Source organism: Argiope bruennichi, chromosome 11 (genome assembly GCF_947563725.1).
Source record: "Argiope bruennichi chromosome 11, qqArgBrue1.1, whole genome shotgun sequence".
Taxonomy (NCBI): domain Eukaryota; kingdom Metazoa; phylum Arthropoda; class Arachnida; order Araneae; family Araneidae; genus Argiope; species Argiope bruennichi.
The window spans coordinates 6,601,495-6,621,922 of NC_079161.1; the positions used below are offsets into that span (position 1 = coordinate 6,601,495).

Consider the following 20,428-nt stretch of genomic DNA (forward strand, 5'->3'; position numbering starts at 1 on the left):
GACATAATTTTTAAAATGGTTCTTTCTAAACTCGGGAAAGTCTAAAACGTGAAAATATAACCCAAGTTTTCGACGAGTTCAGTACTTTCTCTCTTTTTACTTCATGCACATATTTTATTTCATGTATAACAAAGGACACTATTATAAATATTGTTTATTTTGAAGGAAACCTCAGAATTTTAAAAGCTTTGTATTTAAAAAAAAATTAATTTTGATATTTTAGTATGTTATGAGTGTTTAAATAATATTTCTAAGAATATAATTATACTATTGGATTTTTTTTTATTTACTAAATCCACTTAAAATTGTTTTTCATCGCTCGAATTTTTTTTTTCAGTCTAAAAATGGATCTGGGGTCTTTAAGGTTAATGATATTGTGTGAGAATTTTTTCTCCCCTAAGAGTAAAAATATCTGGTTGGAAAAAATAGCTTGTCTCGGGAGTATCAGCGAAAATAACGCGTACGCAAACATTCAATGTCATGTCATAAAAATAACGTTAGCAAAATAGAAAAGAAAATAGGTTAAAAAAAAGGGAAAATGAAGCTATTTAAGTGCTGAATATTTTTCTTAAATTCTTCTTGAGTGTTCTTTAGAAAAGGAAGCCTCATTTTTAATAGTTCTTCATTTTTTTAAATAGTTCTTCAAAGTTTTTATGTCTGATTTTATTGCTCTTTCAGTAAAAAATAAACCTTGTGGAAGAGTCGCTGATGTAATATGTAATATAATCTATATGTAAAATATCTATGTATATGTAATATCTATCTATCGCATATGTAAAATAATCTATTAAAAACACTTTTTAAAATACTTTTTTCATATACTATAAAAGAGCATTATTTTAATTATTTTCTACCTTTCAATCTTTAATTTATTGTTAAAGAAGGTGTAAAGCATTTGAATCAATTTTCTCCAATTCATTCCCAGATGTATGGAATCAAAATTGATTTAAATCAATCGATTCAGTAATAAGTAAGTTCTGAAAACTGTTGTCGATTCATTTGAAGGGTGTCGTCATTGGGAAGTATAAAATTTCGAAATTCCAGTATAGCTGGAAGGAAGAGAAAAATCGATTCCAAAATCACTCCTTTACAAATGCGAATGAAGTCGAATGAAATAAAAATATGCAATAAACGTTTCAATCTTGTCTCCTAGGATTGTCTCGTTGAAATTTCAAGGGTTGTGTAAGAATTCGCAATAAATTACAGGCATCATTAACACGATAATTTTTTTTTTGAATTTTAAAATGATGTTAAAATTATTTTGTACTGGAGTCATTTCTGATGTTATCATGTGAAAATTTCGGCAAAATTTCGTGTCATTTTTAATGAATTAAAATATTTTTTAAAATTTCAAATAATTACTCCGAATCGCGTATTTCCATTGTTCAAACTAATATATAATGTCGAATTTGGTTGCCATAGATCACTCACAATCTTCTTTATTACAAAGGAAGATTTCTAAGATCTTTGTTGCTTTGAAGAAACTATTTGTATAGCCATGCAGATCCGTATATCCAATGCGTATATCGGGCAAAGGAGAGGCATCAGAATTTTAAAAATACCGAATATGTGCACTAAGCTAAAAATTATATTACTTCGTGTTGGAATTTGGAACTCTCAAAAATACCGCAGCAATGTTCATAGTGTTGCAGCATTATCTGGTCACATTTATTTGTACTATGCTGAATTCTTGGTATATTTTCTTCGTATTCTGTTGGGGAGCGATTTTGTTGATAAATATGGTCCGCATCTAGAAATGCTCGGAGTGATCCGATAATCGTGACTCGTGCTACTAGCAGAAAGAAAATGAAGATATAAAATTCTTTTCGGAGATTTGTCACGAATACCAGAGGGATAAAATGCATACATGATCTTTTGTTGGTTGAAAAACCGAGAAAAGAATTCATTGAAAAAAAAGGGGGGGGAGGGTCTAGAAGACAATCTTTTGCCAAAAATATCTGTTTCTTTTTAAGTCGCCTTTTATTTCTGTCTTTTAAGGATAATAAACTCTTTTTCTAACGTTGCGTTTTCGGATTTATATTCCGATTTTCCTAGATTAGTGGCAATATTTTTCGTTGGGCTCTTCCGTAATCATTTTTAGGTTTCTTTTAATATTTCGGGTCCTATCGGGACATATTTTTCCCACTGATATTTTTAAATCGCCCAAAGAGAAAATTTGGGTAATAAGTGGGGAATTTATCGAAGTGCATGTCTTAATGGTTTTTTGTGATTACATTCATATATTAGTACAATTTTTTTTCGTGTCTACTGTATTTTATAGGGTCACCTCAACCCGAATGGGACACATGTGTCTCATTTAAAAAGACCACTGAGACACATTATGTCCCACCTCCAAAATTACACCTATAGCTCATTTTATTTTAGTAGAATGTAGCCATTTATACCTTATTTGGTCCATTACAGCTCTAAATTATCTTAATTTTGGAAAAGAAAAAAAAATGGTATTGAGAGGATTAAGATATAATTTTTTAAGGAATCAATTCGTGCTTATGTAATCGACACCAAATGCGCAGTTTTGAATTTAATTTTCGAATATACCGCCCATTTTGTATGACGGGATTTTAAGAGTCTAAAAAACGTTCCTAAATTATGACTGAAAAGCATCACAATTATGAAACAAAAATTTGTAATTTTTTATGGATGATGTAATTAATATAATTGCGTATAAATCTCTATTTCTAACAAAGATGTGTGTGTATGTGGCTACCTCCAAAAGTTTGCCTAGTATCTCCGTAAGCAAATTTTTAGACCTTGAGCTATTATGGAGCAAAAACTTTGGAAGACGTGAATGTGCACTTCGGAGCAATTTTTCAAAATTTTAATTCAATAAAACATTATTTATTCTTCATTAAAACTTCATTTAATTCATATTTCCACGATTAATTCTGGAAATATTATTGCTCAAAATTGATTCCTATGCCATACTAACATTTAAATATAAAGGTTGCCCAGATGGAAAGTGGACAAGTTGAACGAAAAGAATACTTTTATTGGAAATCGCAAGAAATAGCCATCGGCGTTATAACGCAGGACCCATCGTTTAGGTAGCAGGTCTATGCCTTTGTTGGAGATAGATGGTGGTTGATTCTTGACGGAATCCTGCACAGCTCCTTTCACTTCGTTGTCCGAATGGAAGCGTGTTCCATGTAAGGCTCTCTTAAGTGGCCCAAAGATATGGAAGTCACAGGGTGACAAATTCGGACAGTACGGCGGATGTTCCAATACTTTCAAACGGAATTTTTTTATTCAATCGTCTGGGTTTCACTGGAAATGTGTGGAACGGAAAAGGATCATTTGTTGTATGATATGGCCTGACAGTTTGCTTTTGATTGCTTTCTGTAGTTTCATCAGAGTACTGCAGCATTGTGTTGAAGTGTAGTATTCCTTTGTGACAGGAAATCAATCAAGAATGACCCATGGCAGTCGAAGAATCGGAAACCGTACTACCACGCGCTGTTCCGATCTGGACGCATCCATGTTATAGCACGACTTTACTTTCGATCCATTTCCTCTACCATGAACAACTTTCACTAATGAACTTTCACAACGCACACCTCCTACCGCCCTTTATGTCCCCCCTCCCCCTTTATTATTAAGATCAAGCAATGCGTACGAAATTTGATTTAAATCTACATAGTAAACTTAATTTATTTTCATTTCGTTTTTGTTCTGTTACATTCCAGTATATAGAATAAAACAGAGCTTCTCTCGGTGTGGGCGAGTCAAATTTTCCATGCACTTAACAAGCCAAAAACTCGACACGTTATTCTGAGCGACCGTCTCAAATTTCATGCCATTCGGTCTTTGCATTTTCCGGTTTTCGTGTTCAAATACATATGTATGGAATAACTAACAAATTCTTCGTGGATGATTTTTTGTAGTAACCCATTTAATAGAGCTTTGAAAGTTTGGTCTAAAGAAATAGGTGAAATTTCATGTGTGTGGGCCGCTCTCATTTCGAGTTTTATTGTTTAGAGACGGGGAGACATAATTCCAAAATAACAAATTGTTTTTTTGCATTTAGGCAAACCCAAACCGTGGAAATTCGGGAAAATGTCAGGGTTTTTTAAAAAATAATTTTCTTTTTGTATGTATCTTAAATAAAACCGCAAATACTAAACAAATAAATTAGGGAGAAAAAAAGAAGAAAAAAAAACTCGTGATTTTTTTTTTCGAGTATGTGTATTTCTGTGAATAATTTGAGGTTTTATTATTTTAAAAGGACGTAATTTAGCAGCAGTTCTTTCATTGCAGTTCATCATTATTTTACTGCTGCCTTCAGACTATAGTTTTTCATTCGATGTTAATGTTGTTGTTTCATGAATCATACCCATGGTTCTTTTAGGCAACACATACATTACACACGCACAAACGCATATGCGTAGATAGTGTTGCGAATTGTGATGAGCGTAGATAGAACCTGGGACCTTGTGGTTCGCAGCCCAGTAACGTGACCACGATACAAAAGCAATTGCTCGGGTAGCGTAGCTGTTAACTGTCTTATAAGCTATTCACTACAATAGGAAAGACGAACAAAAGATCACACAGATTTTCAATTCAATATCATAAGCACGCCTTCAAAGGCTCACTGGGAGAGAGTAGGAACGACAGAAGTGTAATCATATGGATATTCGCCCGCACAAAGATATGGTAAAAAAAAATAATAGTTCGCCCACTCAATCCCAAAAGCTAATGTTGTCTTAGTTGTAATACCGTTTTTAGGATCCATTTAATTTTAAATGAGAAAATAGCGCACACATTTCAAACAAAAATGAAGGACCGAAGACAATTATTAACGCTCATAACATTAAACTAACCACTCGAAATAGAAACGAATGCATTATTGATCATTTTCCTATTTCCTTTCCAATTCTGTGTCATTTTTCAAAAGAGTAAACGTGTCTCATTTACACCATCATTTTACTCGATAAAGAAGAGCTCATCGTTTTCAAATTTCTGCCCCCTTTCGAGCGAACTGGAAAACTGACCCACGCGCATCTTTTTATTTATTTCAGACGGAAATGAATGGTCGGAAACGTAATCATTTTACAGAAGGGGGAAAAAAGGAAGAAATGCACTCCACTGGAACCATTTGATGTACAGGATTATGGTTGGGAGGGTTGGCAACAAAATGAATCGTTTGGCTCCAGACAGTCTGCAGGCACGCGATCGATTTTAGGGAAATCGTCTTTCGCAGCTAAAAAGGCGGTCACTACTTCTTGCTTTTAGAATTCATCTGGACTTACGTGTTTACTTTGCAGTTTAAGGCTTATTAAGTGAAATGCGGATAAAATGCATTCTTTTTTTTCTTTCTTTCTTTTTTTTTTTTTTTTACATTCTTGAAATATACAAGATAATTACTTTCCTTTAGAACAAAGTATACATAGAAAAATATTGCAATTATCAAACAATCAACATTAAGATGTAATTTGTACATCAGAGCGAAAAAAAAATCATTCCAGTAATTAGGTAATCTGGCGCCCTTGGAACACAATGACTCAAAAAAAAATGAATTTATGTTTGCTAATTTTACATCAGTATTTTAAATTCTGAACGAAATTGTCGGTCGAAAGTCTGTCTTTTCGTTCGAATGCATATGAACACGATAATTGAAACACACACGCACAAAGAACTAGATGAATAAAATTTAACACGAAACCTTATTATTGGATTTCAAATTTTGGAACCCATTCAGGCGGAAGAAAGATGTCCAAAATGCATACACCGTTGCTTTCGATCTACTTCGAAGAGTTTTGCCTTGCCGTTTTGCGTCAGATACCTCTACGTCATCAAAGCATGCCAAATACTTGCAGAGTTACTCTCCCTCTCTAGCGGATCACAAGGGTGCAGATTCTTGTAAAAAAAAGTGCAGAGAACCCCATAGTGTGTTCAATGCACGAGGGCAAACAGTTCACCAATCGATAGGATGAAACACTAAAGAATTCGAAAAGAAATGACGTTTTTCATGACGTCTTCATGAGTATTCCTCACATGCTGCAACTTTAAATTGTTAGGAAACAATAATTTTATAAAATTCAGAATAAATATTTTAAGATTTAATATTGCTCTTTTCTGATTTCTGTGTTCATAAATTGTGTCGACAGTTTTTAAATGACCTATCATAGAATTGGAATCAAATTGGTAGTTTTTTTGTTGTTGTTTTTTTGCCATTAAAGATAAAAAATGTGAGAGTAAGAGCAGGAGAATTTTCATCACCTGTCTTTTCTTCGATTTGTTCCATGTTTCTAAAGATGAAATTCATTTCCTTCCTTCTTGAAATTTTCAGAGATTGTATGTTCTTCAAGGCATTGCAGTATTTAATCATTTTTTTTAATAATTTACTAACTTAATTTCCAAGTAATCACAAATTAAATTCCTTCTCTGTATCCGTGTCGCCACCTGGTAATGAGTTTAAGTAGTAATTAACATCAGAATAGCAAAAAAAAATATTTAAAATGCAAAATCCTGTCTTTTCATATACTATTAAATATGAGTTTATAAACATGAGTTGAGTTATGTTTTTCATGCGGGAGATATGTTGAAAGCAGAATTTGGAATATATATAATTAGTAATTATCGTCGATATCGAGACTTTTTTTTGTTGTATAAATGAACTATTTTGCGCTGAAACAGCATTTAAGAAGAAAAACGAATTTCAGTTCATTTTTATTCGTTCAAGTACTTCATATTTGCCTGCAGGGTCGGTTTTTTTGGTTTCAGTTATAATAATGTCCCGTTTTAAAGCAACACTAGTGCTATTTTGGGACGGACTTCGTCATTTTGAACCGCAGTTATATGACGAGGACGACACCTGAGCTGGCACCCCCCTCCCCAAACTTCCACACCACACCAGTGGGCAGCGTATTAAGTCTCCGGATATGAATATTCATTTTCCTCTTTCTGCAACTACGGAGATTCCGTTCTTACAGACAATTGAATGTGTCTGTCAAAAAGAGTTAAAACGTCCATTCGGGTTTGTGCTTTCTGATTGGAAAAACAGCTCATGTCATTTAATTATTCGATTGCTTAAGTAGAAGCCGATAAATGAAAAAAGATCTTTTTCTATATTCTTCGTTCTTACCTCTTGTTGTTTTAATAACACTTTGTAGCTGTTCAAGGCAAGAATTATCGCAGTTTTTCTGTAAATATAAAAATGCAAACTGTTGTCATTAGAAATGATCCGTCGTTATTCCGTATAATGTAGGATTAAAATATTTTGAGCAAGATTGTGAGTTACGTGGAAAAATTTTATTTCCTTTTTATTGCGCTCTTTAAATTTTTTTTATACATTGTTATAATCAGAATTCTATATACTGTTATTTTTTATAAGAAATAATTATTCATGAAAATTATTAATATTGCAACTATAATTTTTTTAACTTGTAATTTTGTTAAATGATCGTTAAAATTCTGACAGTTTATTATTAAACTGCCAATCTTCAGAAATAATTCTTTGTTGTCATCTATAGTTTAAAAACTGCCTTCTTTTGATGTCATATTTCTTAAGACTTATTTTCTCGTCTCGGAATTGCCGTGTTCCAATATAGTTTCTTTGCTGTGTTTTATAACAATGTTTGAAATATTGTTTTCGTATTTAGTCATTTCGCTAAAGAAATTTCCTTCCCTTAAATGGAATTTTCTGCTTCGGTAGCTACAGAATAGTTAAATGAAAGAATAATGAATGGAATTTCCTGCTCTGCTTTCTCATTTAGTAGTCAAGTTGTTTCATGTACGCCATATTTGGTCTTATCTGTCTAATAAATCTAGTCGATGGCAATTCTTGTAGGCATTTGCAGGCCTGGTGGCAAACTTAATAACTTTCTTAGCTGGCTGCTAAGAAAGGTTAATGTATAATATGTGTGAGTGTGTAGTGATATCTCTTGATCTAATTTAAATATTAATTAATTTACTAATTTTTATCTTACCTTAACCCGTATTTTCAATCTAAAAATGTTCTCTTATTTTCTGATCTAATTGCCTCTTTTTTTTTTAAATTTAATTCATTCAACGCGCTCTGTGTAAAACTGCTCACTTCAGCGGGTTCTCACATTCTGAGCGAAGGGATAAAAATCCCTAATGCTTGCAAGATACCTAAAATTCCCTTGCCTAAATGAAGACCTGTCAAAGAAATCTCTATCAAAATCCCATAGTAAACACCAATACAGGGGACAATTTTAGTCTCTTTTTTACCTGTGTTGCGATGGAGACTGACATATCTCGGACTGACTCTTTTTGTCTGTGAAAATTATGAAATAAATCAAAGTTTTAAGATTTCCAAAGTTTCTTCTATACGGTCACGCAACTGCTAAAATATGTTTACATATATATAAAATGCGAAAATGTGTGGCATTTTAATTCACCAACAAAGATGAAAAAGAAAAAAAAAAAATCCTTTCATTCGACCAAAACGTTACATTTTTGGTAAAATTGCAAATACAACATTTAAAACTTTTTTTTTTTTTTTACGAATTGTAAACTAGGTTTTTTCTTTCAAAAACCTGCACGTTAAACACGTTTTCACGATTCATTGAGGGTCAAAAACCCTTCTTCGAGGCTAAAATGTCGTCGTCGAGTTGAACGGGTATTTCCTAGGGAAGCATCTTTATGACTCATCGGTGACGCAATCTGTCTCGTCATCTCGGATTGGAAAACAAGCGCCTATTGGCTTCTTCACTGCGTTCGCGCCAATTCTGCTTTCATCGCTTGTTCCGGAGCGCATTAAATTGGCAGAAATGCGAGATAAATTTGAGTTTTGAGTTGAAATGCAAGTTTAGCATTTTTATGAAATGTGTGCGTGTTTGGGTTGGGGGGGGTGATTTCAACCTGCTGCGATATTCATTCTTTCAGTTTTACTTAATATTTCTGTTAAATATCTAAATGAATCAAAGTTGATGAATTGTTCATATGAATTCATTTGTGGTTAACTTTTTAAAATATATATCAAGATATTTAAATTTTCGATCTTTTTAAGACGTATTAAAGTACATTCCAACAGAGTCGATTTTTTCCCAAAGAATGCATGCGTAAAGAATCCGCCTTTATTTTTGGAACGTTTTGCGCTTTTTTAATAGCAGTATGTGATTAGATGACCCTCATGCGATCGTGTTGCCCTTTGGAATTCATTTCTTATTTAAACAAAGCATTCTTTAATTGAATTAACTCCATAACTAACATAATGAAAAATTATTATAAAAGAACGCATCTTATAAATTATCTATAAACACTGTCGTTACTCCACACTTTTACTTTTGATTTATCTCATATTTGTAAAGTTCGAGACTAAATCTTCACTTATATTAAAAATGCGTGTGTATGTTCTACAGCGTAAATTGATAAGAGCTTCCAAAATTAGCACACATATACTTTGGAGGAGGTCTGACGGAAGGAATATTTTGGTTTCGCAATTCGGAGTAGGAGTTTTTTTTTTTTTTTTAAATTTTAAATAGAAATTTAATTTATTAAAAATTAAGTGAACTTTTGGAATTTTCTCTTATAACAATCAACAAATATTATTCTATAAAAAGTATTTTTAACATATTAAAATTCGAAATTTGTCTTTTCAGTGATATCGATTTTTTTAACATAAAAATTAAGTTTGAGTTTTTTTTTTTAATCAATTTTTTAAAAAAAATTTTAAGCATATTTTTCAAAAAGAACTGGAAGATTCCTGAACGAATATTAAACGTATCCAGAATCGGAACTTGCATCAAAGCGCTCCATCGATGCGTCGCGCTGGTAGAATGCGAGATCGAGATCCAATCCTCAAAAAATTCAAACTCGAGAATTTGCTGAAACTCTTCGTTTCGGATCTCCCTGAGCTCGAAAAACCTATTTTTAGCATTATGGCTGTCTGTCAGTCAGTCTGTCTGTCTGTAACAAAGCTTACTCAAAAATGCTTTGAGGTAGACGGACGAAATTTCAGATATGCTCTTTAAATCAAATTTGTATATTTCTATCAAAGTTTGAGCGAAATCCGTTTAGAGGAAGTCTTTCTGTCCAGCTGTTTGGATTCTAATGAACTCTACAAATCGAAAAGAGTTATGTATATAAAATTGGATGCACATGTTTAGCATCTGAAATATAGATTATGAAATTTTGAACCAAATGTGTCAAACTGTTGATTCATCTGTCTTCCCATACTTTTTCATGTTCGTAAACGCGATCATTCATAAACACAGCGACTTCAATCAATGAAATTCCGTATATTCTCTTAGGATATAACTGTACTTCCGCGTCAAAGTTTGTTGTCAATCAGTCGTTCGGCAAAAGGGCGTCCAAAACACATATTCTCAAGATATATTCAATAAAAATGGTCGATTCATACCAAGATTTAAATTTCGTAACTATCGTTTTTCATCGTCACTCAAGTATTCGCGGCCGCACTCAAGATCCATCATTTTATGTCGGAAATTCGGGGGGGGGGGGAGGATTCATTTTAGGGTAAGCGAGAATGTTTCGGGGAGACCATGCCAGTTGGTTTTTGTCTAAAGATGGAAAGGCATTTGAAAACTGTAACTTAAATGAAAAAAAATCTCCCTTTGTCTTCCAACTTGCCATTTTCCTTATTTTTCTTTATTATTTTTATTTTTTTGCTTTTGTGTATATATAGATGTTAATCTGTGCATACATATAAAAGGCAATGTTCGTATTACGTTCCTTATAGATAAAAAAAAAACTACCGACAGCAACACTGTTATTTAAATGTATTTTCTACATTAAAGTTCACGAGGTAAAATATTCACTCATGCGTAAAAAAGTAAGCTCGATTGTATTTAGGAACTGACGTTTATAAAGTGAAGGTTAAATTTTTCGTTTCTTTTATTTAATATTCGATTTCTTAATGTTGAAATGGCGATGATGTTGCTGCGTTATGAAGTGAAGTGAATCGCAAACTCAATCATTTCAAGTATGTGGAACGAATTTTAAGAATTCTTTTTCTTATGGACATATTATACAAGTGCATGAAAATCAGGGGTTTGTTTGTATAGATACCAAACACATTGTATATCCAAGAGCATTGAGATATATTTAATATTGAATAGAAATGTCATTTGTGTAATACAAAACACACATATAATTATGTATAGATCACAATAATGGATATCCAATTTTGAGCTGTGTTCTTTAACCTATAAATATACTCACATCTAATAACAGCAAAGCTTTCCCAGACTCACCTTGTCACTTGTATAAACAAGAATAGAAGTGAAGAATTATGAAGTTAATATTCTTGAACAATGTTTCTTATATTATTGTTCTTATTATGGCACTCTTCTCTTATTGGCTGATTGAAATCGGAACGGAACAAATTAAATTTCCCATTTGCGATGTTTTACTTTGTTTAACTTTAATGCTTCTTCTTCTCTTCCGGTATTTTATTTCATTATCCCGAGACGACCACTTTTCCACGATTCTGCATCGCTAAGGGGTGGGAGTCAGAAAGATGAACATATTTCCGGAATTCATCTTTCTTTGATCTTGATTTCCGCCCCATTAGATTCTTTTTTCCACGTGTATGTGAGTATTGTGCCCTTTCTTACCGTATCATTTTATTTGAATTCAAACTTGCGTATTGATTTCTTATAAGGCTCATTCAAGCGGCAAAAATACTGTCAGGGATAGCATGAAAAATATTTTACTGAATGTTATTAAACGTGACAGTTATTATCTAACGTTTTTAATCTCAAAATGTTATCAAAAGATTCTATAACAAGTAAAAAAGCTTTCAGTAAAGTTTTAACTGTAAAAAAAAGTTTCAACGATTTTACTTTTTACTTTTTTTTTTTTTTGTAAAAAGTAAATAAGCAAGTTTTAAGAGCATAAACCTTTCATTTATTCACTATAATTTTAAGTGTAGGCCCCTTCCATTAAATAAAAATTGCTCTAAAATATTTTGTGAATTATTACCTTATAATTATTTAGAAAATTATAATAAGATAGAAATATAATTATCTAGAAAAAACGAATAATTAAAAAAAAAAACTTTTTCTTGCTATCCTTCTCTAAAAAGTAATTTTATTTTTTAAGAAAAGCAATTGCTATTCCAAAATATGGGGTAGAGGGGAACGTTGATATTGGTTTTAAAAATAGCCAGATCAGTTGAAGGCGAAATCGCTCTCATTTCAATTCAAAACATCAAACGATATTTTCTCTCAAAATATTTATTTACAGCGAAATAACTTTGCCTTAAGCAATCATTAGAGAAAAGAAGGAGAAACAAAAGTATATGCGCAATGAATGGCAACACACTTCATTTCGAAAACCAAACGTGGTGTAAGTTTCTCGAAAAGATCATTTGCTCTTTTCACCTTGTGTTCTGATTGAATGTGCGGGGGAGGATTCCGATTTTCCCTGCAGACGAGGGTGGAGGATGGGGGGAAGTGAGAGACTAGAATGCAGTTCAAGGTTGGTGTATTGATCCGGTGGTTGCGACAAGACGGAGAGTGCGCTGATTCGGCGGATTACAATGTATTTGTGCCTGTCGGATTCTTTTAAAAAGATAAACAAAGAAAGAAATTGCCTCGTGTAGAAAGATGTAATGGGGGAGGGGGTGGGCGAAGGTGATAGACGAAAAGGCGTGCATTTTTTAAATTACTTAAAATGGATTAGTTAAAATATTACCTTATTTGAGTGCCTATTAATCCTCAGATGCTTACAGGATTGTTTTTGTAGTTATATTTATTTAGAAATTTTATGTTTGAATGAAATTTAAAACAATAAAAGATAGATTGTACCTCCTTTAATTAAATTTATTTTGTATGGAATATGTATTTTTTTACTGACACACAGATGAAATTCGCACCTATCCCTCGCATTGAAATTAAAGAATCGAAACTATCTGTCAACCAAAGAAGTTACTTTAGAGACTATATATACTTTATTTCTCTTTGTTATACTTCGGAGATTTATTTAAAAATATTTTGTTGAAAGATAGTTTATTTATGCGTTGTCGCTTGCGTTCAAGTGAAATGAGAAATTGAAATATACTTTCGAAGCCGGCTGCAAAAGTATCTCCTCAAATTTATGTTAACACATTGCGTACGGGTCATGAGATTTCTCAATTCTAGCCGAACTTTGTGGCCGAGTCACGAGATATTTCGTTTTAATGTTTTTCGGCCAGAGGCAAATATTTAGCTCATTACGGACCGCAAAGAAATCTGTAAGACATACGCCTGGGACAGCACGTTTTTTGGCAAACTTGTACGCTCTAAAATCATCATAATTTTGTTATTTATGAAGCAATAACAGATAGGACACGCAACACGAGAAAATTCTTGTGCGTCAATTAATGTCTTAAAACAAGATACTGCTGCAAATCGTGCAGAACACCATTGCACAAGGGAATATGCTTTACCAAACATCACACTCTAAAGCATTATTCAAGTCTGTGAAATAAAAAATAGTTAAAATGTAAAAAATCTTATAATATAAATACATGTATAAAATATATAGTAATATTTCAGAATACTTTATGTAAATATGAGAATTAAAAATGTGCATATATGCATCCTATTGCTTGCCAAGCAGGCTTCTAGAGCATGAAAAAAATGTGGAAGCGCGCAATGCTCCATACGCAATGTGTCAAGCCTGATGTGCATTTATTTCTCTCTTGCCGGTTAAAATAAGGCAGTTGGACATTGTACTAGAATGTTGCAACCACGTAGATCTAAGAAACAAACATCGTGTTGCTTATGGTAGTGAAATTCGGTTTCTTTCGTGATGATGCGAAATTTATACAAAAGAAGATAAAGAATTAAAAAAAAAAAGAAGTTACAATATCGGGAATTTTAGAAGACTGATGATTTACGTCTTTAATAGCGCTGTGTTGTTATGGGAGGCTATCACCAATAGAAAGTTTCATGTACACAATAAACAGAACTTAAATAAGACAGTTAAAATAACTCGGTTGTAATGTCAGACAGTTCGGTAAAATCATGGACATGAAGCTGTATTTAAATGATTTAGCTAATATTAAATGTAACCAATATTCTTGATCAACCAGCCGGTCTCCCGATGCGGCTAGTACGAAATATACAGAGAGAAAATATTGTAATCGTCGTACTCGAGATTTTGACGAATTTCCACGCTTCGAAGCTTTTCGAGTCCCCCCCCCAAAAAAAAAAATATGTTTAGAATTTTGTCAGTCTGTGAGCATGAAAATTCAAAAATACTTTGAGCTAATTGGATGAAATTTAATATACGGTCTTCATGCCAAATGTGTAGATTTCTTCCAAGTTTTGAATGAAATCCATTCGGAGAATGTCAGTCTGTCCATTGTCCAATACAAGTAAACACGATAATTACAAAGCAAGAAGAACAAAACAGATATTTGGTACTAAGAATCAGCATCTAAAGTAAAGATACGTAAAACTTTGGAATAAAATTTGTCAAGCGGTTAACACCTGTCGATCTGTGCTTTCACCAGTAAGTAAGCACAAAAACTCGATGACTAATATATGAAATATGATATGTGATTTTGTGTTTACGATTGTAATTCCACATCAAGTTTTGGTTTCAGTAAATCCGGAAAATAATGCGCCCTAAATATATATTGAATGTTTTGGTACTTGTGCATTAACCTCGTGCCAAAAATTAATCAGACACCCCCCCCCACCTCGAAAAAAAATATCACATGTTAGATTCGGTAAAACTACATCAAAGAGGTGTGGCTATTGTTTTTATAATGCCATGCAATTAATACACAACTACTGGTTTTCTTACACAACTTTCATGCGGGGAATTCTAAAAATAAAAATCTGAGCTTTCTTGGCATTCATGGCCTTGACGAAAATCCAACATTTTATGCGGGAAGGAGGGGAATAGCACCTTTATTAGAGAATATACGAGAAAGTTTTGGGGAGACTACTCGCAACGGTTTATAAAATGATCCATCGTTTTCTTCATGCAAGGCGTATTCGCAAAGTAAGTACCGTTTCATGGTACCGCCACCGCAACGCTGCGGTGGACGTTCTGCGCATGCGCACTAGTCTTTCTTGTTCATTGGCTCTCAACTGATGCCATTTTGTTTGCTGTACGCTGAATTTTTCAGTTTGCTGTACACATTTAAAATGTTTAAGACAATTACTGATCCTACCGACTATGAGGTTCGTGCAGTAATTTGACTTTTGAGCACGAGAAATGGGAAACCGGCTGAAATTTATCGTCAAGTTAAAGATGTTTACGGTGAAGACACGGTGAGTGATGGAATGGTGAGAAAGTGGGTTAGAATGTTTAATGAAGGTCGACCAAATGTCCACGATGAGGCTCGGAGTGGTCGGCATTCTATTGTCAACGTCGATCAGGTAAAGAAAGTTGATGAAAAAAAAATCCATGAGAATAGACGTTACACAATGTGGGCGCTTTCAGATGAATTTCCGCAAATTTCACGTACTGTTTTGTACGAAATTATTACAGACCACTGAGGTTATCACTAGGTGTGTTCCAATGGATTGGCGGGAAATTTATATGAAGAAAGTATAGAAAATCTGGTAACTCTTTACGACGGTATTTGAACACTGGCAGAAACTATGTAGAAAAACAATTTAAGGTATGCTCTTTCATGTAAAAATAAAATTGGCTAGAAAAAAAACTTTTTACTAGTTTTATTTCAAAAATGGTACTTATTTTTCGAATACGCCACGTATTTAGTAAGAATATGTGGGGTTAATGGGCAGCTTGCTTTACATCCTCCCTCCATCTTTAATAACAGCTTTTTTTCTTCCCCGCAGATATTCCGGCGACAGCAATGCCTCCAGTGAGGTTATCAACGAGGACGACTCTTTCTACGTTAACATGACCACCGAAGACCTGCTGCAGCCTGGTCACGTCGTCAAAGAACGATGGAAAGTGGTGAGTCATCATGAAACCGAATGGTTTTGTGAACCTATTTGTTAAGTGCGTACTCAAAGCCCCCGTTGACATTAATCAAATTTTAGTGTCGCAGAAACCACACTGTGATGCACTGGCCGGAGGACAAGAGATGCTCCGGCCGCTGTCAGAGTGCATTTATAATCAGTTTTGAAATATCAAAATATATATAGCATGCCTTGGCGCTTTTGTTGCTCTCTTTATGCCACTTCAACTACCACGTTGTTTTTCCCGTCTGGACTATTATTTTTTTGTCTACGTTCATTAGAAATTTCCTCATTTGAAAAAAACTTCTTCAGAATTTCTTCCATTTGGTATAAAATATCGTGTTTTCCTGAGATTTGGTCACAAAATTCAATTCTTCAACCCTAAAAAGTCACCATTTTCATCTACATTATAAATTTTTCGATATTGATAAGATATTTTGACCTAGGAAACAGTCTCCTGTTGGTGTTGTTAATTATGACACTTGCCAAAGACAACCCGCTGATGAGGTCAGTGATTTTTAGCCGAATTTTAGAGTTTCTTGTTTCAGTAGTGCTATCTAGGAATACGTTTACGTTTAAGAATACGTCTTAACTACTCATGCGTCACTGCCCTTTTCACGGGGAGGACTTCATTTGTACATTTCATTCACTCATCCACATATCATAATTTAGACTTGAATCAGAGAACGATCGTCTCTGATCCAGTACCCCCAGTAGTATTATCTCGACTTGGAGGGTTTTCTGACTACGACAGATTTATACGTGCACCAGCCACCATGTCCGAACTCGTAACCCAAGGGATGCGAATTCAACGCCCTACCAACCAGGCTATTTTGCCCTTTATAGTCTCTTGTTTCCCAGTGTGAAAGTAAAACATAATGAATTAGCAATGCGCTTTCAAAATGTTCGTTCGTTTTCGACTTCGTTGCGCGCGTACACACTTGAAGATGTCTTTGCTGCGTACGCTGTCAATCATCGAAAAGTGCATTTATTTTTGGGCATCTACTTTACATGTCTATAATTACCTGGTATTTTTTTAAGCTGTTGTGGAAATCGCAGATAAAATTGATTTGATGACTAAACTAACAGCATTAAAATAACGAAACTCTGTCTGTCGAAATGGATAAAGGATAATATGAACGCTAGGCTAAGATGGTGGGTTAAGTAATAATATTACACATGTGCGAAATAATCCCGTAAATTATATTCCTTCAGCTTATCGGCGGAATCTCTGTGAAGACGGTAACTCTGAAACGCGGAGAGTTCGCGGGCCTTAGCGTCAGATCTGCCTCAAAGTTTAGAATAAATCCGTCGCCTGTTTGTAAACGCTGTAACTCAAAAAGTCAACGATTTAGAGGAAGGAAATAAAGAATGTGATCTTATTACTAAAATGATAGATCACATCCGATTCCAAAGGAAGGAAACGAAGACGTTCTAAATATTGTCACGAAGATGCAAAGAACTACGCCGTTAGTTTAAATAATCCATTAGATTTATTATAACGAAGCAACTCGCAACAGCGCTAGACTGAGTATTTACCCATCACTGATGGGATTCAACTTTTATACATATATAGAATGTTCGACAACAATCCAATTTGAATATTTAAGAAAGGTCTAGAACCTTCCAGATCTTAGGTAAACAATTGATAAAAATTTAAATAAAAAAAAAATTCCAATATTTGGGCAAAACATAGCGGCTAGGATTCGAGCCACGGACCAGCTAATCTTAAGCGATTTGCTCTGCCGACTGAGCCACCGCATTGACTAGTTATTCTGGTTTATGTGGCAATATATTTTTGACATTGTTCTGTGAGTCGCCAAACACTCCATATGGAATGAATCCCTTGGCAGACAATGACGATTCTGATTCGCGCATCGAATGACTGAATTTTAATTTTAAAACTGCAATTAATTGGCAGCATTAAGTCATTTGAAATACAAAAATCTCTTAAAAACGGATCATTATCTCAAATGCCATTATATTATTATAGGAATTAAAATAATAATGAATGCCCCAAATATGTCATCTTATTAGGAAGTTGAGCAAATTCGTGTGCCTGATAGGATGGCTGATATAAGAGAAAGTCGTGAGAACACTCCCCTTGTTTTTCGTTATTATTGGATTCGCATTATTTCTCACTTATCATCTATCTAGGTTACCTTCATAAAATACCAATCATCTATTCGCTTTATCTTTAGAAAAAAACCCGTTCATCTATTCACCTTATCTTAAAATCTCAATCCAAAAATCGAATAGACCTTTCTATGTAAATAAATTACACTGTAGAGGGGCGAGGCTCTTTATAACTTCATTATGAGAGAGATGAAAATAATAGACGAGTTTCAAGAACATCTGTTGATTATTTTCCCACATTTCACAAGACAAAACAAGCAACGAACACGAAAATACACGACACTCGCTCAGAATACAATCTAATAATGACCCCCGAGGAGGATCATGGGTATTATTCCTTGATGGTAATAAGGCAACGTCATCTGTTGTATCAAAAGAGAAGGTAGTAGAGTTATAAGAACAACATGATGCTGTAGAGGTTACATGAGTGCAGCAACTGTTTATCTCTTGAATGAATTCTCATTTCTGTAAAACTGATAATTTTTTTAATTATGCTCTTTTATATTCAGCCGTGGTAACATTTTCGGTTTTAAAAATTTTGATTGGCGCTGTTCGTTTGTTTTCTTTTAACAAATAATAATAATAATAAGATTACTTTTAAGATTCTTAACCCTTATCGTAGCAAGATTGCTTTTTTGAAGAAAAGCAAAAAAAAAAAAAAAAAAAGGTGTATAGGCATGTGTATATAAAAATGTGTAAGAACAAACATTTAGGCATGTGTATTTTATTATAAACATACATATTTAGGGGTACAAACATAAAAATAAAATAAAACTTACCTTAGATAAACCTGAGCGGCGCATCTTGACGGTTATTTTTCCCAACTGATTTAAAATTATGGCAGATAAACTACTATTTTTATTTTTGAAATATAAATAAACGTCTAGAAATGTCATGTGTTTAATAAAACTAAGTAAAAAATTATTTTATAGTGGTAGTATATTTTTATAAAGTTGCATGAATGGTATACTATACAAAATGAACATAAGGGTTAAGACCCATGTATGGAAAACTAGGTGCGCCGAAACTGTTATTAAAATATCGATGAATTTATGTATATATGTATGTAACAATTTTCGGATCCTGTCGGCTTTTTAATATGTAATATTATTTTATGTGGAGCCGAGTGCAGTTTGAAGACATTGAAGATACTTTTAACATTTTTAAATTCTTTTTAATATCCATCGGGAAAGCATAATTATTTACAAGCAGAGACGCGGACAAGACGTCCGCCACAGCGTAGTACAAAAGCCGAAGTGGGGAAAAAAGGGCCGAAATAAATTATCCCTCGCCTTATATAACCTTAGATTTTGATAGGGAAAATATCTCTTCACAGCGCCAATATATTAATAAGATTCTGATAGGGATTTCTGATGCATGTCAATCACATGTAAGGGAAACACAGGGATCTTTTAAGAAAGAATGTACTTACTGGACATTTTTACCCCTTCATGCCGAGCGTGTGAAAGTGTCGGCTTTTAGCTGACTAAGTAATTTTATAAAGCTTCTCTTGAATTAATTAAGTAGAGAAAGTGGAATTGAATCACGAAATAAGAGAATATTTTTAGAATGAAGTTACTATCGGCTAAATTAAGATAAAATCTTGGAAATTAATTAAATTGAAATTAAAAGTTTAAAATATCATTACACACACATATATATATATATAACTTGTATAATTCTATGTTTCAGCTGCAAATAAGGAGATTCAGCTACTATTTGAATTTCTACAGTGCTATTTTAAAAAGTAACATAAAATATGCTTCAAAGGTATGAAGAATCGCTCGAAGCCCTCATGCTTCAGTTTTAAATAATATTAAAATGGCCTTCAAATAATATTAAGTTAGCCTTCTAGAAACGGATTATTTCAATATCTTTTTTTCTGATTTTTTTGAAATATTCTATCTTATTTAAACGTTTGGTCACTGAATATATTCATCAACCTTTCATATGCCATTAATACATTAACCATTTATAGTTTTCTTATTTATATCCTTACTACTTCAAAAGATTTTTTATGAGAGCTCAAAGAAGTATTGTAAAATGATAAATAGAGTAATCAGATGCTGAAAATTCGGCTGGGCTATCTTAATAGCTCAGAAATACATTGAATCTGTAGTTAAATATCATTTATATCCCAAAGTGGTAAACGTGCTTACCACTGCCCGTTCACGATGTGAGGGTTTTCTTAGCGACATTAAGTTCCAGCGTTTGTCATTCAATTTTAACTCCTGTAAAAGTGTGCAGAGATGCAAAACCGCTGTCTTGTGTTCTTTATATCTAAGATATTCTAATATTTAATCATCATTATTTGTTATTGAATTTGTTTATTTTAAATTCGGCATTCATTTTTAAAAATGAAACAAAAACTATTGATGCAGTTGGAATTTCTTAAAATTTATCATCTTCCCGTTAAT

General features: G+C 33.3%; 1 protein-coding gene across 3 annotated transcripts in view; it reads left to right on the forward strand.

Annotated features, from left to right (window-relative positions):
• LOC129956480 (uncharacterized) overlaps positions 1-20,428 on the forward strand; it is a 161,070-nt gene that overhangs the window by 95,204 nt on the left and 45,438 nt on the right. For all 3 annotated transcript variants that reach the window (XM_056068382.1, XM_056068383.1, XM_056068385.1), the window contains exon 2: positions 15,750-15,870. In XM_056068382.1, the coding sequence (XP_055924357.1) occupies positions 15,750-15,870 (121 nt within the window). The remainder of the gene's footprint in view (positions 1-15,749; positions 15,871-20,428) is intronic.